The sequence below is a fragment of the Argentina silus genome, assembly GCF_951799395.1.
Source record: "Argentina silus genome assembly, chromosome: 8".
Lineage (NCBI taxonomy): Eukaryota > Metazoa > Chordata > Actinopteri > Argentiniformes > Argentinidae > Argentina > Argentina silus.
Window position 1 is genome coordinate 17,528,172 of NC_139662.1, and position 25,871 is coordinate 17,554,042.

General features: G+C 44.4%; 1 protein-coding gene across 1 annotated transcript in view; it reads right to left on the reverse strand.

Moving 5' to 3' along the window:
* nphp4 (nephronophthisis 4) overlaps nucleotides 1-25,871 on the reverse strand; it is a gene marked incomplete at its 5' end in the record, with an annotated part of 108,810 nt that overhangs the window by 11,031 nt on the left and 71,908 nt on the right. Inside the window, 8 exons of the mRNA XM_083674740.1 lie at nucleotides 2,088-2,314; nucleotides 4,445-4,656; nucleotides 6,772-6,906; nucleotides 13,648-13,831; nucleotides 14,955-15,115; nucleotides 18,734-18,921; nucleotides 22,207-22,398; nucleotides 24,447-24,598. Coding sequence (XP_083530866.1) covers nucleotides 2,088-2,314; nucleotides 4,445-4,656; nucleotides 6,772-6,906; nucleotides 13,648-13,831; nucleotides 14,955-15,115; nucleotides 18,734-18,921; nucleotides 22,207-22,398; nucleotides 24,447-24,598 — 1,451 coding nt within the window. The remainder of the gene's footprint in view (nucleotides 1-2,087; nucleotides 2,315-4,444; nucleotides 4,657-6,771; nucleotides 6,907-13,647; nucleotides 13,832-14,954; nucleotides 15,116-18,733; nucleotides 18,922-22,206; nucleotides 22,399-24,446; nucleotides 24,599-25,871) is intronic.

Below are 25,871 nucleotides of genomic sequence, written 5' to 3' on the forward strand. Positions count from 1 at the left end.
TGGAAAAGCCTAGGGAACTAAGAGGCCTATCTCAGCTTCCCCTCTTCTTGCCTGCAGTGATCAGTGATCCCCGGGGACGGGGTGCCTTACCGTGGCATAGCCATGTTAAATGGATGGCAACAGGTAGAGTACATGTTCTCCTCTGTCAATAGGATCCAAGGCTTTCTATTGCACCAAAAACATGAAAGCCTGCTTCTTCACATGCCTTCCTCAGTCCTCCCCTCAAACCTCAACTCTGAAGCCAGGTGAAGGTCCGCAATTCTCGCTTGGGTTTGTTTGTGGAGAAGGGTAACTCTTACACCAGCTTTCTCTTACACCTGGAGAAACCTCCCTGTGAAATAAATGCTGAAAAATGTATGAACACGTAAGCACTAACAGTATACACTCAGTGTACACTTTATTAGGAACACTATACTAATACTGGGTAGGGCCTCCCTTTATTAGGAACACTATATTAATACTGGGTAGGGCCTCCCTTTATTAGGAACACTATATTAATACTGGATAGGTCCTCCCTTTGCTCTCAAAACAGCCTCAATTCTTCGTTGCATTGATTTCACAAGATGTTGGAAACTTTCTTTTGAGATTCTGGTCCATGGTGACATGATTGCATCACGCAATTCCTGCAGGTTTTTCAGGTGCACTTCCAAGCTGTGAATCTCCCGTTCTACCACATCCCAAAGGTGTTCTATTGGATTCAGATCCGGTGACTGGGAAGGCCACTGAAGAACACTGAACTCATTGTCATGTTCATGAAACCAGTTTGAGACGACTTTTGCTTTGTGACATGGTGCATTATCATGCTGGAAGTAGCCATTAGAAGATGGGTAAACTGTGGCCATGAAGGGATGCACATGGTCAGCAACAACACTCAAATAGCCTGTGGCATTCAAGCAATGATTGATTGGTATTAACGGGCCCAAAGTGTGCCAAGAAAACATTCCCCACACCATTACACCACCTCCACCATGAGAAGGTGTGCAAGTGTTCCTAATATAGTGCGCAGTGAGTGTAGTTGTGCACCTTATACAGTACTAAGATTGTGGGGATGCATGCTAGTGAGCATCTCTGATAGATGATAGACCACAGCAGGATTATTGATGACTATATTATTTTGTTTTACTGATTGTTGACTGCTGTCGACTGTTGTTGAGAGAGAAGCAAGATGCAACAAAAGGCGGTCATATTGGTCAGGAATAGGAGAGAGATAGCTAGCTAGCTAGCTATGGGTGTAGCTGTCTGATGTGATTTTATTATGATACTGTATCTCCGGGGTAAGACCTCAAACTGAGTACTCAAAATGTTTCTCTTGGCTCCTGAAGACACACCAGCCGGTTTGGTGTGAAAGTGTCGGAGGAGCCGTGTCTTGCCGAAACCTGGCGAGCCGCCCTTTAAAGCGTTGAAGAAAAGCTGTAGGTCCATGCACAGCTGTGGTGTTTCCTGATCCCCAATTAGACCCAGAGAGCCCGGTGCCAACGCTAATGCCGTAATGACTCATCTCCACCGCCACTCCAGCCCGTGTTTATCAACGTGAAGGATGCTAATCCAATGCAGACCTGAGGAGAATCCCTAATGGGGGACTATAGCGTGGGGCCGTGGGGGGAAACAGGAAAACAGGACTAGAGCTTCTAGGTGTTATTGGCTGTTTAGCCATGATGGGCAACAGGGAGGATTTTTTGTGGGGGAGCATTATCTATGCATCTAGTTCAAGGGCAATTGATCACAAACTCCCAACTTGGAGGCCTATCTGTTGTCTCCAGGTTATGTGTGAAATACAGATGAGATATGAATTGGAATCAGAAAGGCTGAAGGGCGACTGGAGAAGTTGTTTTGCAGCCAATTAAGCCACAAAGTTCTCTATCTCTTGCATGCACACACACACACACACACGCACACACACACACACACACACACACACATACATACACACACACACATACATACACACACACACACACACACACACACACACACACACACACACACACACGCACACACATACATACATACACACACACACACACACACACACACACACACACGCACACACACACGCACACACGTCCCCTCCACATGCACCCACTTACCTGAGCTCTGGGTCATCACTCTCAATGGTGATGGACTGCGGCACGTTGAAGGGGTTCTTAAGAACAAACTCGAAGAACTCGGCGGTGCCCAGTGTGATGTAGACAGTGTGGCAGGTGGTGATGGCCTGGCACAGCATGTTGGTGATGCCCTCCATCTTAGTCCTCTCTCGGTAGGCCTCAATCAGACGCAGGTCCCTGGCCAACTGGGCACGCTCCTCTCTCCGACCCTGAGAGGAGAGTGTATAAGCCATTATATAAGCCACAGGGAGAGAATGAATGAAGGAACTATTAAATCAAACAATGATTTTCGGTGGTTAATACCACACCACCATGGTTATTCCACGATGAGAAAGTATGTTTAAATCAATGCACTAAAAAGAAATTCTATTGAAGAAAGATGTCGAGAGAATTATCATTAAAACCCAGTTACAGATTTAGATCAGAAAATGCCCTTTGTTCCAAGGTTGAAACAATGAACTTTGCTGCAGTGGTGTGTTCACACATACAATATGCTGCTTGAAAGTTTGTGAACCCTACTGGGATGGTCATTATTTTTGTATAAAATATTAAAATTAACTTATAAAATCTTTATCTAAACCCCAATTTCTAATAAAGACATTCCAAATAAAGGACAGAAACAAACAAATATGCTATATTTACATTGTTTATTTAACGAAAGTGGTTTATTTAACAAAAACTCATTTCATGTGTGCAAAATTATGTGAACCTCTTCAGTCAACAGATTGTGGCACCTCCATTAGCAGTGATAACTTGGAGTAAATATCTCGTATTGCCATTAATCAGTCTCTGACATCTGTTTTGAGGGATTTTTGCCCACTCCTCCTTACAGAACTCAGCCAATTGAGTGAGGTTTGAGGGGTGTCTGGCATGAACTGCCCGCTTCAGGTCCTGCCACAGCATCTTGATTGGATTTAGGTCCCACGACCATGCTTGACTGTTGGGATAAAGTTCATTTGGTGGTAGGCAGTGTTGGGTTTTCACCAGACATAGTGGTTTTGATTGTGACCAAAAAGGTCAATTTTGGACTCATCTGTCCAGAGAACGGACTTCCAGAAACCTTCAAGCTTGTCCAGGTGATCTCTGGCAAAGATGGGCAATTTGGTTCATTTTTGACAGCAGAAGCTTCTTCCTAGCAACCCTCCCATGAATGCCATTACGATTCAGTGTTCTTATTGTTGAAGCATGCACAGTTACCTGAGATGCAGCAAGGGAGGTCTGCAAATCACTAGATGTTATGTTTGGGTTGGCTTTTACCGGATTTATTATTTTTCTTGTGGCTCTTGGGGATATTTTGGAAGGGCGTCATCCGAGTTGCTGTCATCTTAAATGCTCTCCATTTGTAAATAATTTGCCTCACAGTGGACTGATTTTATAGCCTTCCCCAGACTGATGTGCTCTCACTACCCTCTTCCTGATGCTTATCTCTATTCATCAGAGTCCCACCCAAACTCTATCCTAAAGATCTCTCCTTTGATTGGTTCATTTGGTACCCAATTATTTACCCACCTGATTCTACTTACCTACTTGATTTAACCAATGCAACTTGGGGTTCACTTATTTTTGCACCTGCACTAATTTCTTTATAGTTTCTTTTTTCTACTACACGCATGATTTCCTCTAAACCAACATATAGAATCGGTAAATATAAACCTGTTATGTCAGATAAAAAAAAGACTGGTTCTGATTAAATAAAGATTTCATGGTAAAAACTAAAACAATCTAGAATTGCACAAGGGGTTCACATACTGTACTTTCAAGCAGCACTGTAGGTGTCATATAATTGCTGTAGTCTTTGACAGTTGTTGATATGTGACATTCATGAGGCTACACATTCATTCAGCTCCTGTGTGTGTATGCTTGAGCTCCGCTTACAACAAGCTCAAACAGTTTCCCATTAATAAACAAAAGCATGGCAAAAAGTTCACACACTTTCAAGCAGCACTGTGTTTGTACACTGACCTAAACAGACAAGCAGACACCATTATCACTTTTATAGCCTTTGCACCCTCAGGTTAAATGAGTAAGTCGTGCCCGATGGTACAAGAACAACTACTGTAGTACATCTTGTACAGGCGCTGGTATGTAGAGGGCTGAGGGGCATATTGCCACTAGTGTTTTGAACTGAGAGGCAGAGAGAGGCGACGCTCTATCGCAGAGGGCCTCCCAAGACATTTCACAGCTTGCTGCACCGGAATTGAGCCGATGATGATTTCGCCTCAGTTCAGTTGTACGTTTGAATTGCGAGTTAAGACGTGATTGGAATATGGATTCAGAGCTTAAAGGAGGTAGGCAGGATTCTCTGTTAGAAAAGCCAGAGCTTTGGTTGTTGACCTCACCATGACCTTGGTCTTGACCTCGCCATCCACTCCCTCCTGCCGCCGCACGGCGGCCATGCGGTCGAGCTTACGCTGGCGGACGTCGTCCGTCTCGCCCCACGTGTGCCCGGGTGACCCCACCCCACCGCCACCCTCCTTCACCCGACTTCGGAGCAGCGCCACCAGATCCCCGTCTAGCTCCACCAGCCTCTGAGCCCGCGCCGCGTTCCGCACTGCAGCAGAACAACACACACTTTACTTCACAGAACATTGTTACAACAGTCAGACAATTGTAATAGACACTGTAATAGCATATGTAGTTCACCTGTAACAAGCAAGTAAAGCATGCCCTCAATTCGATACATTCCCTTTTTGATTTACAAATCAAAACATTCAACATTTCTGTATTTTTGCCATTCAACTTAATCCATAGAGCTAAGCAAACCTCGGTGCATTTAGATAGAATTTATTTTCTTTTAGGTGTGCTTTAATGTAGCTTGCCCGGTGCACTGGGTCCAGGTGGCCAGTGGTTTCTACTTTTGGGAATATACTATTGGTTCCATTACACCAGGCACTACGCTAAGTTAATCAATTAAAGCAATTTTCTGTAATTATCAAATTACACACATTCCCTGTCACTGCTAACCAATAATGTCACTATAATGTCATTTTTGTCTCAACTAATCACCAGGACCCATAGGAGCTGAATCATGTGTTTTTTTATATTATTTAATTGTATGCCCACCTACACCCCTCAATTGCAATTGAGGACAACTTAATTTGTATTAAAAGAAGACACCTCAACAAGAACAAAAATAAGACATCAAACAGTCAAACAGTCAGTTAAACAATCAAACAAACAGTCATTTAAACAATCAAACAATCAAACAGTTAGTTACCCAAACAAGAACAACAAATAAGATATCAAACAGTCAAACAGTCAGTTAAACAATCAAACAATCAAACAGTTAGTTACCCAAACAAGAACAACAAATAAGATATCAAACAGTCAAACAGTCAGTTAAACAATCAAACAATCAAACAGTCAGTTAGTCAGTGCTGGGCTGGAAGGATCCACCAGCACGGCCTCGAGCTCTCTAAGAACAACAGGAGTTACTCCAGAGCCAGAGCCACCTCTCTGATGTCATGTGTATGTTGCTGTCCAAACAACAGTCAATCCACCAGCGGCAGACTTCACACACAGGGAACACCAAGCCCCCTACTATGTCATATTTACGGCTGACGGCAGCCAGAGGGGGGGGGGGCTACCCCCCCAGTCATAATTCTCTGTTTTCCCATTTGTCGCCAAGCCTGTAAGTGCTGTGGAATAAAACGTGCTTTGAGACAGGCCCCCTGAACCAATCGGGAGATAATTAAACACCTGACTGATAAAACCACAAATAATCCGGGATTTGAACGGAGCGGGCCTAATAAAGAGAGATAAACTAAGCGGCGGATCAAAGGAAAAGTGGGAGAAAGAGAGGGGGCCTCAAGGACTTTCTAGCACATAAAGCCCTTCTAGAATAGTGGAGGGCTCGGCTCCCACTAAGTGATTACTAACCAAGGGGATTTCTCTTCTCTTCTCTTCTCTTCTCTTCCCCTCCCTCCTTCTCTCTCTCGCTCTCTCTCTCTCTCTCCCTCCAAGCATTTCACATCCCTCCTTATCAGAGAGGCATCAGCGACCTGCCAATCACGTTACTGGAAAGTGCCTGGGTGACTTCCACAGACCTTGAGCCACCGCGGTACAGCAGTGTGACTGGAGTACTGTACCACAGCGGTTGTACAGTACACAAGGGTACAGTCATTATGAGGCATCTGACGGTGATGGCAAAATCAGGAATTGTGTGGAAATCTGTATTTAAATCGCATACCGTTTTGCAGTTTGGATTGGGCGTGCCATAGTCTGTGTACCATTCACTTATATGTGAATCCATCTTATCTGTCGGTCTTATGGAAAACTGCCATATAAATCCAATGTATTATTATCATCATTATTATGAATGCTTGTAGGGTATCGGCAGACTGGAGTTATCCGGTGTGTTTCGACATCTTGTACGCTGTACTCATAGTCTAACCATGTTTAATGATGTCATTTACAGCAGAGGGGGGACGTTGACACCTCTGCCACATGGGAATGTGAGCTGCTGAACATTCTTTGTGCAACCAGCCACCAGAGACGGTTAGGCAGGCTCAATTAGGCTGCAAATTGAGTGTCTCAGTGCTGAAGTGAATGGGCAGAATGTGTAATGGATCTGGATGAGATGATCAAGGGTAACACAGCCTCTGCCACCCCAAAAAACACACATGTACTGTATATAAACTGATACGCACACACACACAAGTCTTACCGTTAAGTCTGTGGATGCTCTTGGAGGACAGGCTGCCGCCTGTGAAGCCACTGACGGCGGCCTGAGGGGAGATGACGTTGGAGCGTGACGGAGGGAGAGACCAGACTCTGTTTGGCTGCGGGTCCAACAGACACCCTGGAGAAACAATGGACACCAAACACTTCATTCTGAGAGAATAGATAAAGTTAATCTCGCCTCTCCAAACCAGAGGTCTTGATAATTGGATTTATAATGGCACAGGCATCAAGATAAATCATTCTTCTAAAGAGAAATACTAATGGGTACTGTGGTTTTCAGGCAGTAGTTATGATGGAAATAAAACGTGGATCATTTGTCAACACACATCCCTAAAGTGTGTGAAGTGTGAGAGAATGAGTCAGCTTCAGGCTCCATCAATAACGAGGACTTTCCGTTGAAAAAAGAAAACCTGATTTATAAACATCCTCCGCTCCTTTTATGAACTACATAGCAGAGACAAAGACAACGGTCCTTCCTCTTGACTCAAATTTAAAATTAGTTTTACTGGCATGAAAGGACGCACGCTGACTCATGCACACTGCTATCAATCTTAATACAGCAGCTCTGCATTATAGGGACTCAAGCTGTCAGTGTGGGCCTCCATGTTACCTGCTGTGTAGCCTCTGGCTCCCTGACTACCGGTCGCCGCCTTGGACGCCTGTTTGTGTCGCTTACTACCAAAATCCGTTTTCCTTTCCTCTCCTCTTCACAGGGAATGGGTGAGTAAACACTCGGAGGTGCACTTTTCTCCTCCGGTGGCACTCAAAACATGAATTAATTGAGTGCAGAGCCGACAATAGCGGTATAGCGAAAGACGAGGAATACTTTCACACCTGGTAATAGAAGAGTGGTGGCAGGCAATCGCTCAGTAACTGTGAGCCGGGGTTGCCAGCACTTTAGATTCGCTGCCAAAGTAGACGTGCATTTTCCAAATACCAGCCTCAGAAAATATATTGTTTTGCAATTTGCCGGGTGTGCTGTCTGGCAGATTCGAGATAAAAGTATAACAGATGATTGAGGCTGTAATTAAAACAAAAGGTTAGAATTAATTAAAATGTACTTCTCTCTCCGCCACAATTCTGAAATTTCATTAGTTTGGGAATGTCCTTTTGAAAAGTTTAGTTTCAAGCGCCCAAACTGACACAGTTTTATGACCGTGTTGGACATTTTGCCACTGCTGAGAGAGGCATTAATATACTTCATTAAAACGTGAGCATTGCAATTAAGCGGCTTTATTGCCAAGTGTGACATCTCGATGGGCTTGTGAGAATTGTAGTGGGGGTGAATAAAAGACACTCTCCACACCCTTCAGAGCCAAACTCTTTCATCAACAGCTGATAATACCCGGCCCAGTGAATAACGCCCAGATAGGGTTGCCATGCAAACAGACACGGACAAGCGCAATTGCGCAGATTAATAACTGATGTGTCTGCCCATCCGCACTTCCTTCACCATCCATCACATGTCCCGGAGCTACTGAATCGAGCCTGAATATAAATGCCACATTGGGTTGAGTTATATTCCCTGAATACTACAGTAAAGACATTTCATGTGGCGTGAACATCTCAGATCGATAACAAAGTTTGCACCGACAACTTTCAGAACACCTCTGATCTTTCATCTCCTTTATGCAGACACACTTTCTTATGGTTGATACGTTCCCTCAGCAGTCCTGAGATACAGCCAACACAATAAAACAGATCATAATGACACTTACAACAAACTGGCCAAACTGAACTCTGACAGTAAACAGTTTAATCATACTAATTAACCCGCTATTACTATGATCATCATGATGATCGTGAGACGATTGCTTCTGTAACAGTAATTTGGGGAGGCATCAGCAAGGCCCCCCTCAATTCATTACTCATATCACATTTCAAACTATTTAATCATGCTGGTGGGTAGCTGGAGTAAGGTGAGTGATTCTCCCTATGAGATGTAAGCTTATACGCATGGCGGGAGCTAGAAAAGTGTCTAGTGTTGGGACGGCTGTTCTGAATGTGCGCCGGCTGGCTCTAAGCTGTCCTTCGAGAGGAGACTAATTGCCAGAGGCCGAACTCTATCAGATTTATTGAGTTGCTTGCAGTTGTACTGCATCACAATGGCCTGTCTCTCTGCTCCAAAGGCACTGCTTAAGGTTAAGACCCATAACAAACCACTTTGCTCCCCTAAACAAATGGGAACTGGTGGGTGGGTGGGTGGGTGGGGGGTGTTATTCGATTTCTCTCAATTCTGGGTTCCAGACAGGCAAGGCAACCTTTCAAAATAAAGCAATTCATTCACACCGGGAAGTAAGGAGGTTTTGATAAGTTTAACCTATAACGTAGACAGCGATAGCAGGATACGTAATATTATCGTGAAACATTTGTAGCCGTTGCCCTTTAAGCCAAACACACAACACACTTAATTCACCTTACACATATTTGTAGAGCAAATTTCATCCATATTTGATGAGCAAAAGTTCCCTCTCTCATCCTGCAATCACTCCAGGGCTTATCACAGCTCTGCAGATGAGGAGCTGTAAAGAGGACAGGAGATGGACCTAATCTGTCTTCTCTCCATTTGGCCAGATACATTTCCCTATGTATGTGGTGCCTGAGTGTGTGTGTGTGTGTGTGTGTGTGTGTGTGTGTGTGTGTGTGTGTGTGTGTGTGTGTGTGTGTGTGTGTGTGTCTGTGTGTGCGTGCGTGCGTGCGTGCGTGTGTGTGAGTGAGTGAGAGAGAAAGAGAGAGAGAGAGAGGGAGAGAGAGAGAGAGTGTGTGTCGTGTGTGTGTGTGTGTGTGTTTGTGAGCCGTAAGCGAATATTTTTCTGCATGTGAGTATGTTTTAAAGAACAACCCTGCATGCTAACATATGCTGGTGAAAGGAATAGGGTTATGTTATTTAGTCCAAACTATCACCTACTCACAATTCTACACATTCTCCCACTGCTTCTACCATTTTAATTTTACAGTTTTTATAATACACATACTGTAGGCTATTGCTAAATAATGTTATTTTCATATTAAGAAAAAGGTTATTAGATTCCACTGAACACATTTAAGCGACAGATGTGCACAAGGACCAATCAGAAATCAAAATGATGCTAAATGTGCTGATTTTAACGAGGAGCAGTTGGAGGGGCCAAATCAACGTCTCTTTTAGGTGAATGGAGATGAATGACCCGGCTCACTAAAAAGACTCTGAATGCCCCTCACTACCCCACACACATCATACAGACATCCATGTCCACTACTTATACTACTATACTGCTCATATACTGCACTACCTGTATATATTGTTCACACTGCACTTTTCTGCTTTTTTGCACTTCTGGTTAGACGCTAACTGCATTTAGTTGTCTCTGTACTTGTACTCTGCACAATGACAATAAAGTTTAATCTAATCTAATCTGATCTAATGAGGAGGGGGAGGTTCCTGGCAATGAAGATGTATTTGGCGATGTGCGGGGACAAGTTCAGTTCAAAACCCAATTTGACAAGTTGAGTACTCTGTACTAATCAATCTTAAATTAATTATTCGTTTAGTATTGTGGGCGGCATTGTTCGGGGGATGTGTTTTTATGGATCCCCAAAGCTTGGGTGAATGGTCAAGACGCTGAATGGTCATAGTGAATGGTCATACCATTGAGATAAGCGATTTCTAAGACCCAAATATGCTCCTTCACGATGGGCATGGGGGAACTGAAATTGGCGCCCCCATGCCTGACAGCATTTGATACTGTATATATCTTTCATTTACCATTTTACAAAATTCAAGGTTCCCACAGCTGTCAGGACTGCAGAGTCAATACCTATCTTCTGCTGTAGACTGAAGACCCATCTCTTCAGGCTACATCTTGACTGTCCCTCCTAAAGACCTCTTCATCCCCACCACCCCCCTGTACAGTTTCTCTACTGTAAATACAAATACAATAAAAAACATAATTCTTCCTTCTTCTAGCATTGTGACTGTCAATAGCCCGTGGTCCTAGCATAGATTTATTTTTATTATGATGACTGATGTATAGATGATTCACTTACTTTCGACAAATGTACTTGTTGTATGTCACTTTGGATAAAGGCGTCCGCTAAATGTCTACAATGTAAATGTAAAAGCATTGTTTCTGTTGAGTCATTATTTGTTTGTTGTTATTCTAGTCATCCATATTTATGAATAACCTCACATCCATAGATGTACACAAGTGCTTCACAATAGGGTAAGAGTAATTCAATATGTAAATAGAGCATAATTCGTAGCATTACCTATGTCAATAATAATACAAAAAATAACCATGAAACAAAATAAGAAAATATCGTCAGCATGATTTCGGATATTGCTTCTGTGTTCTGTGAATCTCACTTTGAATTCCATCTTGGTTTTTATCAACATAACATAACCCACACAGACTTTTAAATCCATAAACCCCACACATTTTGTTTATCATGTTATTCTTCATTTTACCTTAAACCTTTCCAGTGTGGGAACATTTCTAGTGAGTGCTGTTTTTTCCCTTCATGAATGAGCTCTTCACTCGCTGGCAGTAAAACAGTGAACATATCATTTGGTTACAGATTAACATTGGAGACTTGGGGCGCTCAGTGGCATAGCACACTAAGGCGCATACCATATCATCGCAAGGTCCCTGGTTCGATTCCGGCCATCGACATATCCTGCATGTCATCCCTCCTCTCTCTCACCCATCCTTCCTGTCAATCTCTACTATCTCTATCCCATTAAAAGCAGAAATGCCCTAAAAATATATTAAAAAAAAAAACATTGGAGACTTATATATTATAGCCAACAGAATAATATAAATAACTTTCACTGATCCATATAATGCTGTGCAAGAGGCAATCAACAAATGCAAGGAAAACCTTGTGCTTAATAATGTGTCCTTGTGCTTAATAATTCAATGTACACTACAACACAACGTTTTTGCGTCTGCAAAGTGTGAGCTGTGTCGATTTTCTGATGTGTGATTAATGTTGTACTGTCAAAGCTTCAATCCTTGCGCCTTCTGGTGGATGCAAACAGAAGAACACCTTGGCACGCAAGGAGGAGTTTTAAATAATCTCAAGTGTGTTCAGGCTCTGCGGAGCCTTCCGGCTAATTGAGAAAGGGCTACAGCACCGTGTACGGCTGTCGGTGGGAATTTTCACATTATCTATTTGGCTCCATCTGTATCATTACTATTGAATTAATTAATTGTCGGTCCGCATTGGTGGTTATTAAATGGATATCATTTGACTCTTTTTTCATTTTAATATATGACAGTTCTGCCAATCCAAATAAAACTTCAAAGTAGAATAGAGAGCTGGCTGCCTAACCAGTGAGTTTCAGAAGCAAATATGAATGCAGACAATATAACAGACTGAATTCAGATGGCATATGCATAAACAGGTATTGATTATACTGACAGCAAAACATAACTAGTTTGTTCTCTTCCATTCCTTTCTTTCCTCTTTCATTCCTCAATCTTTCCTCTCTGCTGCTCCTTCTCTCTCGCTCTCTCTCTCTGTCTGTATCCTTCCCCCTCTCTCTCTCTCTGTATCCTTCCCCCTCTCTCTCTCTCTGTCTGTATCCTTCCCCCTCTCTCTCTCTCTGTCTGTATCCTTCCCCCCTCTCTCTCTCTCTCTGTCTGTATCCTTCCCCCCTCTCTCTCTCTCCGTATGCTTCTCTCTCTCTCTCCGTATGCTTCTCTCTCTCTCTCCGTATGCTTCTCTCTCTCTCTCTCCTCAGATAAGCACTCCATTGCATGGTGCTGTGGAGAGACTATGCTCACCACAGCCCCCTGACACTCTCCTCCACATCTGTCTTGGGCGTGAGCAAATTCTAGCAGCTCTCCTTCAAACAAGCTAATGACCCTCCCTCACTGAGGAACAAATAAAATGAGAGATTCATTAAGGCTTGATGAGAGGGAGCAGCCAGAGAGAGAGAGGCAGAGGCAAAAAACTAGAGAGGAGGGATAAGGGTTGATTCACGGGCCTCCTCTCCCCACTTTAATTGATTCCAACTGTCGGCTGCTGGAAGACAGAGCCGGTCTGATGGATATCTAAGTCTTGATTGGAATTTACATGCCAGACATTTCCAATGTTCTCATCGCGTTCTAACCCTGCTTTAGGAGATAAGCAGGGGGAGGAAGCGCGGCGTATTTAGCCCATTTACTACTGGAGAATAGGGATGGGTTTTGGGGCCCATTGGTGAAGTATGTGTGCTGTTAATGAGTGTGTATCATTTCTTGAAATGATAAACTCTGAAACTATCAACAGCTGCTATGATACTGTGGGGCGAACAAAGCCAAATTGAATCACTGCATAACAAGGGGGGTACTTCATCACAAACCCAGTGAACCCAGTGTATGCATGCTGCATTCTCGGAACCATTGCACAGCAACAGTGTGTGAGCTCTTCCAGCCACTAAATAATATCATTATGCACAATGACAGTGTACCACTCGCCCGAAAGCAATCCAAACTGCACGCATCAATCTGTGCTCTCCGTAACACTGCCTTACTTAATTACCCCTTAATTACTTAGTACTAGGGTACTTATTCTTCCTTTGTTACAGAGCACCAAAAGGCAGTGCTGTCCCCACTCTTTAACAGCATTACCGTGTTAGGGCACTCTCGCGTTAGGGCACTCTCAACCACACAATATTCATACACTTTGTCCTTTCTCCCCCCTACACAGATTTAAAAGCATACGATTGGTGTGATGCAGGGGTTAAGTTCAAATATCCACACCAGCGTGCCATTTAGAATGCATGACCAATACAGTACACCGCTTGCAGGGGAGGCTGGCCAGCTTCCCCTGACTGCTTTGTTCTAAGTGGTACATTAGTGTGGATATTGGTTGGTTTCCTCTCCTTCCTTACCCACGTTACCCAGGCGCAGGTGTAACCTCCCTCTGACGGCCGTGTACATGTTCAGGGGGTTGGCGGCCCGCCGGTGGCCCAGGTCACCGCTCAGCAGCACAGTGTCTTCCCCCTCGTAGTCTGTGGTGACCACCTCCAGCTCGTGGGTGACCTGCACGGCTGGGCGGCCCTGCCGTAGCAGATGCTGCACGCCACGGAGCACAGACGGAGAAACGCAGTGTGTGGGGGGGGGGGGGGGGGGGGGGGGGCGCGCACACAAACACGAACAACACACAGGGACACACAAGTTGAGGCTGTCACTGAGGCAGAGTAACTTTACAATTAACAAGGGAAGTTGTTGTTCAATTAACAGCTAACAAGGATTCAGGAGAACAAATGGAACGGCTGGTTATGATTAGAAGTACAAGGTGGTTCATAGCTTTTCCCTGGTCAAAGGGAAATGTTTGTTTTGCAATGTGAGCATTGCAATGTTTGAGCCCGTATTTGGGAATACAGACTGCAGGTGCTCTGGGGCCAGCTATATGACAGTACATCGAGGAAGACTGGATGTACTGTGTCAGTGGTGACTGGTGGAGGTAGAAGTCGGAGGACGGGCTAATTGTAATGAATGGAATGGAATAAGGAATGGTATCAAACACATGTGTTATGTAATGCACTATTCCATGCATTACAATTAGCCCGTCCTGCAATTTCTAGCTCCACCAGCCTCCCCTGTACTGTAGGTATTACTTTGTGTAAGCGTTGCTTACATTCCCTCAGCGTGCTGTACTGTACATTTCTGTGGAGATTGTTTTCACTAACGCCAACTCCTGTGAAGTGCAATGGCTTGGGACTGTTGGGAATACGTGCTGGAGAGCTTTCAGAGTACAAACTAATCTATTTCACCAAGACTGGTGAAGTGCACTGCACTCATCTGATGTGCACTTATTAGGGGTCATCTGTATCAATAATGCTTAGTCGTTCCTATTCCTTGGGTGTCAGTTAAGATGTAGCCTGTCCATTCCATTAGTGTGCTGCCTGTGTGTTGTACGGCTATGGCCCTTGACCCTTCACTCTGACTCCAACTTTATCGACTATCCCCCTCAGGGGAAATTAAAAGGGTATTGTCATCACATACTGTACAATATATTTACAACAGTATCGTACACAAACATCCCATTACCCTAAAAACTACCTCCGGTCTCTGTACCTCTGTGACCTGTTTTGTTATTTGCTTCATTCTTCCTGTGAGGCACATTGTGTTGCATCTATGTATGAAATGTAATGTAAATTAAGTTTGATTTAATTCGATTTTTTTTATCTCTCACCTTGAGCCCCAGGGCTGTGGATCCGATGAGCAGGAGTGAGTCACTGTCCCACACATCCACCTGCAGGGTGTGCAGGGCCAGGTAGCGCAGGAACCAGCGCTGCTCACCAGGCTTCAGGAAGGCCCCATCCACGCGGAACTGGAGCTGCAGACCCGGGGAGCCTGCCGGGAGGACATGACACGGCAGGCAGTGAGGGAGGAGCGAGCGCAGTGAGGGAGGAACACACACACACACACACACACACACGCACACACGCACACGCACACACGCACACACACACACACACACACACACACACACACACACACACACACACACACACACACTCCCTCGTTCGGAAAGCCTGGGGTAAATCGAGGCAGAAGTGTGTTAGTGAGGGGCGGAGACCTATAACATGCTTGCGACACTCCCAACCAGTCAATAGGCGGCGCAACACGGAACAGCTGATCATTTTCACTGATCCCCGTAACCACTGCCTTGACGTGGGCAGTGTTCCAACAACCGAATTATCATTCCAGGGAAAATAAAACCATTTCATCAATGCCCATTTTCCAAAATATAGCTTGCTAGCAATGTTAGCTAAGTTGATTGGCTGATACTAAGACTAATTTGCTCTTTTCCAGAGTAACTAAGAAGGGAGGCGGGTTGTTGTCTGCTTAAAGCCAGCGCTAGCAGCCCCTGATCCCTTCAAACGGAATCGCTAATAAAAATGTTCCCAGAAGGAGGCGTGAGAGCAATGGGATTTGGAGGTGTGGCTACGTGAGACTTGCAGTACCTGGTGTCACTTCTACACAAATGCACACGTGTGTGTATATTTATTGATGTAAGGTTGGTTACCATGGTTCAAACATAGTGTCTCATGAATACATAGTCTTGGTCTAACACATCATTAAAAGAGCAATTCAAACACTCCATCCACAATAACTGTGTTTATACCAGTGTTCCCTCATAACAACAAAAAAAAAACTCTTAATCACCACAAGTGAGATCGTAAGAGTTATATGGCCATGAACTACAAAAAAATAATGAGGAGTGGTGACAGTCCCAGTAAATTAAAAAAAAGACAAGAAACGACGTACAAGCCCAACACATTATCCCCATGACGCACAACCTCAGACAGCCCCTGTGGCCTAGCGCTGGGCCACTGCAGCATGAACGCATCAGCCCATGACGTCACTATTACATATCCATATACATCTTTCATGTGGCTAATGTTACAGTACAGTACAGTCTTGGCTAAAAGCTTCGGTGAAAGAGAGTGGGGGGGACGGGGGGGGACTTAATATCTGGAGCCTTAACCCACCCACCCCACATACATCTCTCCATCCCCTCCACCTCTTCCTCCTTCCTAACACCCCACTGACTCTCTGCTTGGCCCCATTAATTCTCCCAGCATGCCTAGAGCCTGTGTGCCGCGGTGGTTGCTGACAAGCGGGGGAGCTGACATGCCTGGGCTGAAGGCATGGGGGGGGGAGGGGGGAGGGGGGGGGGTGATGAGGTGCAGATGGAGCACAGTGCACAGTAGAGCATAGCTGACTCCTCACACAGAAGATAGTCTTCTATACAGCAGGGGGGGTGGGGGGGGGGTGGGGGCAGAGCATCATACATACTCTCACATACTCGTTCACATAGTACATAAAGACGATCCTGTACCTAATGGCCTAGACTTGAGTGTGGCGTTTCCAGAGACTGTGTGGGGAAGGGGAGGGTGAGCTCAGCTGGGCTTACTCCAGTAACAGTGCATTAGACTCACATGTACACAGCAGGTGGGAGTGAGCTGAGCATTATAGCTACCACACACACACATACACACACACACGCACGCACGCACGCACGCACGCACGCACGCACGCACGCACGCACGCACGCACGCACGCACACACACACACACACACAGAGCCCAGCACATAGTGGAACAGGGTAAATCCAAAGACTCACAGGCTAGATTATGAACACAATAGAGGAGTGAACTGAGGATCATAGCTACTGTACAGCACATGCATAGACTCAATAGATAGAGACGGGATTGTGCTTACACCTATGGTAAACCGGTACATACAGGTAAATACAGGGATGAACACAGGTACTGTACATACAAGAAAATACCTCCTTATGTGAACAACATACAGTAAAGTGCAAACACATAAATTCAGTGCTGTTACCAATTTAATAATGTCAGAGTCACCAGACTTGTGTACGGCAGGAACAGAGATAGACCAGGGGGTGATCTCAGGACAGTGGACATATAAAGATGGGTTTAGGCCTCAAGCTAACTCCTTTGAGTGCCATCCAGCACATATCCCACAGCCAGGATAAACACCCATACCCATGACCTGGCTCAAATTGGCTCACCCAATCCCTTTTCCCCTGCAACTCTTTTCCTAGCCTGGAAAGCCACACTGAATCCACGCTCCGTTTCACCTCCCTGATTCAGGACGTCATTGAAATGGTTTGACCTACGTCAGAACTATTTGTCAGCCCCAGTAGTCTGGCGAAACCAGCCCATAGTTTCTGATTGGTCCAGCTACTTTCTAGCCGGGCTGAGCGTCTCTCGATTGGATCATAGCCGGGCTGAATCAGTGAAGTAGACCAGTAGAGCGTGGATAGAGTGAGGATTTCCAAGGCTGACACTTCACCACTGGTCTTGGCTATAAATAAAAAATGTACCTGGTGAAATAGGGGTGAAATAAATAATGGAGATGAACCGCTGTGATAGTGGGCATTGACACCGGGACGATATGGGCCTAAAATGTTGGCTTGGGAATCGGAGATAGGGAATGCTATTTACTAACACGTATGTGTCGATGACTGACGGCAGCACAGCTGAGATGGCACGCGAGTGGCAACAATAACAACCATGTCTGCGGTCTGGAATTACTTCATGCTTGAGACCGACACCAATAAAACAGTTTGTTGCAACATTTGCAAGGTGAGTGTGTCAAGGGGTGCCAGGAGCATTTCACATAAAAAGAGCCTTTTATTGGATTGGATCTCGGTATTGGAATACTGATAAATTCAGTACTCGGAATTGGTATTGAAATAGTGGTATAGGTTCACCCTTAATGGATACAGTAAACAATACACACAGTGCAAGAAACGCTGTCTCATGCATAGAGAGAGAGACCTTTGGAGAACACAGAAGTGCACAAAATGTGAACATACCTGCGCACATAGGTACGTAGGTGGGCTTATATGAAGTGCATGCAGGAATGAACAAACTGATCTGTGCGATGAAAAATGTTCTTCACTTGGCAGAAAGGAGAAGGCTAGGTTGTGTCATCTAGGGAATGCAGAGGGGGGGTGGGCGTGGGAATGGGAGCAAGGGGGCGTCGTTCAATATCACGCTCCTTCAGCAGACGTAATATCTCTTCCACAGTAAACAAACTAATCAATCAAGAAGGAGCAGTGTGATTTTGCATGGAAGGTGATCTAAGGTCAGAAACCATGACCAGGGCCCTGATTTTTTCCTGAGCATGTGACCTGATCATGAACAACTCCAGGCCCTACCATATACTATACCTAACGTTCCACCAGATTTTTTGTCTGGTCAGGTCACATGGTTCGAACAAACTCAGGTTCCGAAGCAACCATAATTCACAATACTCAAGTTACTGGAGTATACAAATATTGTTGGTTGTTTACTTAAAGTCAGTGATATGACGTTACCACAGGAATGTCTTCAATTCGGCTAGTAATCTCTGCCCGAAGTCACCCAGTATTTCGTGGCTACGTCTTATGACTGAGTTTACCTTTAACAATGTGGTTTCTGTCCCCCTTACCAGAGTTGACAGATCCATCCTTGTTGACGAGGGCCAGGACACAAGGTAACATCTCGCTGGATCTCTTCTGTGGCTTGTTGGCACCTAGTAGTTTCAGCTGTTGACTGGTGACTGGTGGAAACCGGTAGAGCTGGAAGGTGAAGTAGACTGTGTGTGGCCAGTCCGCCATCATACGAGGCTGTGGTACCCTGTAGATGAAGAGGACACTAACGGTTAACAGTTATTCAAAGTAAACATTGCAAGTCAAACTGAAGGGTTAATTTTTTACGTTAACTACATACAATGCGTACGCAACCCTTAATATTTGCAGTCTAGGGGATCATATTATTGTTTTTTTCCTAGCTATAGCAAGGCAAGGCAAGGCAAGGTTATTTATATAGCACATTTCATACACAGAGGCAATTCAAAGTGCTTTACATAAAATAGATAAAAAAGGAAAGAGCATAAAAAATCAAATAAAAAAATAATTAAAAAAATAAATAAAAAATAAAAAGCATAAAAGACATAAAAAAATAATAAAAGTGACAGTGCATTTTAGGGTCAGAGTGCAATTATTAGCAGCACATGTTATGTAAATTAGGTGGCCTTGCTTCAGCACATCACACTTAAGACATACTATAATTCATACTGCATATAAGCCATATCCTTACTTTGCAATCACTATTCACGGTAAACCGTTACAGCGCAGTGTATTGTACGCTTCTGTACTGTACTAAACTATGCCTACTGTCCACATGGGACTTACATGTAATAATATGCATAGTGGTCCTCTGTGGCTCAGTTGGTAGAGCATGGCGCTAACAACGCTTAGATGGTGGGTTTGATTCCCGCTGGGACCATACATACTGAAATGTATGCACTCAGTGCAATGTAAGTTGCTTTGGATAAAAGCGTCAGCTAAATGGCATATATTACAATAGATGTATGTGCATTATTCACACACTGAAAGTCTATGGTGTTATATAGGCTACGACAACGTTAATCACACCATAAGCCATCATTTACAACTCAAACTGCCCTCTGGCTCTATAATATGCGTCATACTGTAAATGTTATACAGATATATGAGCATGTGTAATATATTCAGATTAATAATATCCTCAGCTTGGAATATTATCACTGAGCTGCTAAGTGTGATCTTTTTTTGATTGTAAAATCCATGTGAAGTGTGAGACTGCCATCAAATCAGAGTAAATCACTCCAGTCAATCATTCAGGTTCAGCGATTCTTGGAAACCAAAATTGTAGGCAGCGCATCCCATCCATATCATGTGTGTCCTTTTACAGTTCCTCAAAACTGCAGATCCAATAATGAATGGACTGGTATGATTGAGACGGTGCCTTATGTCAGCAATACAATAAAACCACACCTTTTCCAATCAAGGGTGGATAGATTTGGACCTATACTCATGCAAAAGGAGAATAATTTGTTTTATCCTGAGATACATTTAGAAGCTGTGATTGAATGAGGACCTCTAAGCTTCGCCTATTTCATATATTAAAAAAAACACCCTCTGAGCGCATTAGGTCCTAAATACACACCCAATCCACATGCACATGCACATGCACATGCACACACAGACACAGACACAGACACAGACACAGACACAGACACAAAAAATCATGGGTGGCCCAAAATCTCACCCAGTCGTCATCAACCTAGCGCACTGAATAAATTAGCCATGAGTAAAAGATTAGGACGGAAACGATTGCTTCTCTATTTCCCTCAGCGTGAGAAGATTAGCAATAAATCACTGGGCATTAGATAAGGGGGATAGAGGGGGAAACCATTTAAAACGCGAGGACCATTGTATGAAGCCCACCGAGCACGAACGGTATCAGAACCAGCAAGTTAGAGTGGAATTTAATAAGAGCAGAGTCTGACCTCCGAGTCAATCACACGGCTGATATTCCTGCGTTTAGTAGCCCAGCTCGTGGCTGCGCAGGCTACAGAGATTGGCATTAATATTCATCCGGTAAACAGACAAGATTGATAATTGCAGAGCCCGGGAGAGAGGCAGAAATGACACCGTCATTCCCAGCGAGTGCTCGTGAAACGGCTGGTGCCACCCGCCTGGCCCTGCCTGATGTCTGAATCCGCTTGACATGTTTATGAGGTTATTTCGTTGGGAAAGAGTGTCCACAACGTCTTCAGAAGAGAGTCTAGAGAGAGGCTGATTGGTTGAAAACTACATCCAGAGATGGAAAAGAGTGGCCATGTGAAGCTCTATCGAGTAGGATGGTAAGTCTAGGCATTTACCCAATGCTGTAACCAATTCTGTTACAAGCCAAAATGTTGCAAACTCAATTTTCCATTTACTGCGCCTTTCTTTTCATGTGGGAAGTAAAGGGGCACCTGCAAAGCAGGAAAGATAAAGTAGCATTACAGCTACATATCAAACCTTGTGTTTGAAAGCAGTGACGAGGAGTGAGATCAGTGCTGCTGAGCCTTTGTCTCATACCAGGGATGTGCACAGACTCATACCAGGGATGTGCACAGACTCATACCAGGGATGTGCACAGACTCATACCAGGGATGTGCACAGACTTATTGAAGGGCAATGAAGGTGCGATGCGAACCCACCATCCAGGAGGGCACGTTGTGAGTGGCAGGGTTTCTGCCCACCTTTCACCTCCCCTGTGTAGGTCCCATCTATGATGAATATGACAAATGCGGGACGCCTTTATCTTCTGGCCAACAGAGCTGATGACAAGATAAAAGGCCACAAAAGGGGGTCTCTCTATCTGTCTGTCTGTCTCCCCCGAGTGTTGGGGTTTGACAGAGGGGATGGCTCCAGGACCTGTGTGATGTCTTTGACGGAGCCAGTATTGAGTGCGTGTAGCACGTGCATGCGTGCGTGTGTGTGTGTGCATCATGGACAAGCAGACATGTAAGTGGAGGAAGATGGGCAGGACTTTAAAGCCATTGTACAGTAAGGGCATTGGAGTCATCTTAGCCGCACATCAAAATCACAAGGCTCCACGGTGTCCTTGGTTGTCCACCAAATGTGCAAAGGATATACCATACTACTGTACTGTACTAACTATACTATCTTCTCTTACAAACTGGATACTTTCTGATGCTTCCACATCAACACACAACACCTATTGGTCCTATGGGAGACACACACACCTTCAACCTACACACAGACACACACACCTTCACCCTACACAGACACACACACCTCCAACCTATACACAGACACACACACCTTCAACCTACACACACAGAAGACTGTAAACATTCCTAAACCTACCTATGAATACATTGACTGTAATGTCCCGCATGTGTATACTGTAACTTTACAATCTACCTTTAATACAATATTCAGCAGGCCAAATCTGCCCCACCTACAGCAACAATGTGCTGAACATGAACTGCTGGTTCGAGTCAATATCACAATGTGGGACTATGTTGTAATGTTTATGTATGTTACACTCTGCGCGTAACGCGACCAGACGCTGTGGGTTCACCTGGAAAATGCCAGAAACTGGAGCACGAGGAGATTGCCCTGCAGGGGGTCCGCCTCCTCTCTCTGAGGGTCAAAGTTGACTGGTTCTGTCGGGTCCAGGACTTCAGCCACCTGCCCGTTGGAGTCCAGGATGTCTGGGAAGCCGGCGGAAAAGAGGTGGGCCATGGAGCTCCTGGAAGTTACGGAGGAAGAGCTGGAGAACAGGGAAAAGGAGGAGTAGAAAGGAAGAGTAAGAGCCATTTTGAGAGTAATGTTGTCTCCATTTGTAAGATGTAGAACTGCAATAATAAGGTCATTTTCAATTGAAAAATCCCATTTCATTCAAGATAGAGAAATTAAACTGTCTAAGAGGATTTGTTTTCAAACTCGCGGAGTTAACTTCAATTCATTCACTTCAATTCGTCTTGTTAAAATGGAATTGACTCAAAGGAATTGACTAAGGTTCTAATTCAAAATATGGAAAGAGAATGATTACGTTGGTTAAATGATGTTGGCAGCATTCATTTAACAGTCGCACAGAGGCCATCCTTATGGGGAGGAAACCTGTGCCAGAAAGCTCCCTCTGGATTTGAATGATAATCTGTAGTTATCGCTAATCACAGTCACCACCTGTTTTCAGAAACCATGGTAACATCCATAATTTATACTTTTGAAATTGACATTGAGTACTTTGTGCATGATATGTATAGGCCACAGATGGTTGGCCGTAAAGTGCCCATTTAGGGAAATGAAAAATAACAATGTATTAATGACGAGATACTATAAGATTAATGCAACAAAACTGTAAACAGAAATGTCTGATATGTCACGAGAAAACATTAGCTAAATGCTAAATGTAATCAAACTAATTACAGTTTGGCTTGATCAAATGAGCTAGTTTGCCGTGGCTGTGTTCATTTCACACTTTTCTCATCTCCCCTCTTCAAAAGTAATATCTTAATTCATCCAGATTTTATTAATATTCAAGCCACAGTTTTCATTTCAAAGGGGTTCAATCAGATACACAGTGTGATTTAAATTAAATTAAAGTTCTTCTGAGTTCATTGTGCTGCCCTACTAATAAGTGGGTCATTCCACACTAAAGATATTCTTTTAAAAAAACAAAATAGCACTTGGACTTAGAGCAAGATCTACAGCCACAAACCTTCCAGTCCAGTGAATAATCACCATGTCTGTGTTTCAGACTCGGAGACTGTAAGACTGTTGCTATGCCAGCCGGATTGTTGTCATCTGTTTCTATGCTAATGCAATCGCTTGTTTGTGTGCCTGTCGCTGCGTTTATTATTTGCAGGGTATAATTTCTCATTTGGTACCCTTCTGTAACAGCATAACTGTATTATGACTGTTATAATATCCTCCCCTCACATTACCAGCCAGCATAAAATGCGGGTTTGTTCTGACATGGAAAAAAACAGATCTTAGTCGAGTCAACAGCTGTTGCTCATAGCTGATTTAATGTATAGAGTATCCCCTAAAAATTATGTGGCACACACTATTAAAATACTCCCTGAAGACACTGACACATGTATATCTTGATAAAACATATTCCTCCGATTCCACCAATTAGCCATCCAATAGATTTTTCAGTAGGTAGATAGACAGATAGACAGATAGATAGATAGATAGATAGATAGATAGACAGAGAGATAGGTACTTTATTGATCCCCGAGGGGAAATTAAGGTGTTACAGCAGCTCCCATCACAATGGGGATAGCAAGACAGTAGAGAATTGTGGTGTAATGGAAGACTGTGCAAGCCTTTGGAAGACTGTGCAAGCCTTTGGACTGTGATAACATGACCAGATCAAACAGGATCTGTGCTAGAAGCGTGTTCAAAGCCACAGTACGGCTGGGCAGCCATTCAATAGCCTTTTATCACACATGAGTAACAGCCGTGTCCAACGCTAACCGGTCAGATCACTGGAGTCGGAGCACTTATCGTGGTTGTAATGCATTGGGGTGGAAACAATTATAGCACCACATTAACCATGATAGACCTCTTTGTCTTCAGTGACATAATCAATTGAGATACTAGACATGAATAATGCAGCTAATGTTAACACCAAAAACAGGCTTTACAAATACATAGAACTCCCCTTGCGGTTCAACTGTACTCGAGGGCACCCTTTAGTCACAAGTCTTATCCTGTTAACCTGTCGATAACCTGCAGGTGTACACCTAAAGTGGGGCACTGGGCCCAATGTGTGAAATCAGTGGCTTTGACAAGGACCCCGATCCTCACCTGGGGGTGTGTGTTCCCAGAGTTATGACGGGGGCGTGGACGGGGGCGAAGGGCAGCTCGCGGAGCTGCTCGCCCTCCCGGGACGGTGATGTCGCCCCGTCTCGTGATAGGTCGGCCTCCAGGTGGGCGATGTTGCTAGCAGCCGGGAGCTCCTACCACAAAGACACACATGCAGAGATGAAGATAAAGCAGGGGGGGAGGAGAGCCTGATCAGCTACTTACAGATAGCAATCTCTGAAAGACTAAATACTGTATTCAGTTTCAGTCCCCCGTCTCCTTAAGTCATCACTCTGTATTGGGGATATATGAGGTATGGCATGATATTTAGTTGCGTAGACGCAAGTCTTTTCAACTTGGCTGTCGCCCGTTGTGTTGATTTGGACGGATGATGTGGGATGCTGGTTGACATCAAAACTGAAAAAGGGTCAAACTTTACACAAGTTTACCGAAAGATCACCTTGTTACAACAAACAAAGCAATTTCTTATTTAAACAAGTTAAACAAAGCAAATTGTCCATTCATTTCACTGTGTCTACAGAATGTGTCAAGTGTCATTGTATGTACACTATTAAGTAATAAGTAAATGTTTATATGTCTTTCCCAGTAAGCATTGAGTCCATGAGTATGTATGACTGCTGGTGTGGTGAACACAGCGACAGCACGCACCTGTAGATTCTTCCTCTACAACATCAGAAGGATACGTACATTCCTCACCAGAGAAGCAGCACAACTTTTGGTCCAAACACGTGTGATCTCTCGCCTTGACTACAGCAATGCACTCTTGGCCGGGCTTCCCGCCTCCCCCATCAGGCCTCTGCAGCTCATTCAGAATGCTGCCGCCCATCTGGTGTTCAATCTCCCCAAGTTCTCCCTTGTCACCCCCCTCCTTCGCACCCTTCACTGGCTCCCGGTAGCAGCTTGCATCAGAATCAAGACCCTGGTGCTCTCCTACCGGGCGGCAAAGGGAACAGCCCCTCCCTACTTGCAAGCAATGGTCAGCCCCTAAACCCCTGCCCGATCACTCTGCTCTTTCACCTCGGCCGGCCGCCTGGCACCACCGCCTCTACGTGGATACAGCAGCCGCGCTACTCGGTCACGGCTTTTCACTGTCCTTAGCAGTGGAGAGGTAATGGTGTAATTTTCCAGTCAGGTGTCTCCTGGTCTTGATGTATTCCAAGGTTCAGTGTTCACACAACATGAGCCATGTGCCTCCATGAAGGACACCTATACAATAACCTACTGAGGCAGAGAGTGAGGACAGGTAGAGCAGAGTGGTTCTGAACCAAAGGGTAAAGGCTATAACTGTACTCAAGTCATAAGACATATACTGTACAGCGATGTCATTATAAGGATATAACTAATGTAAACAGTAGTAATGGAAGCTGTAGTCGGCAACTATTTTAAAGGGATAAAAGCTATGAAAAT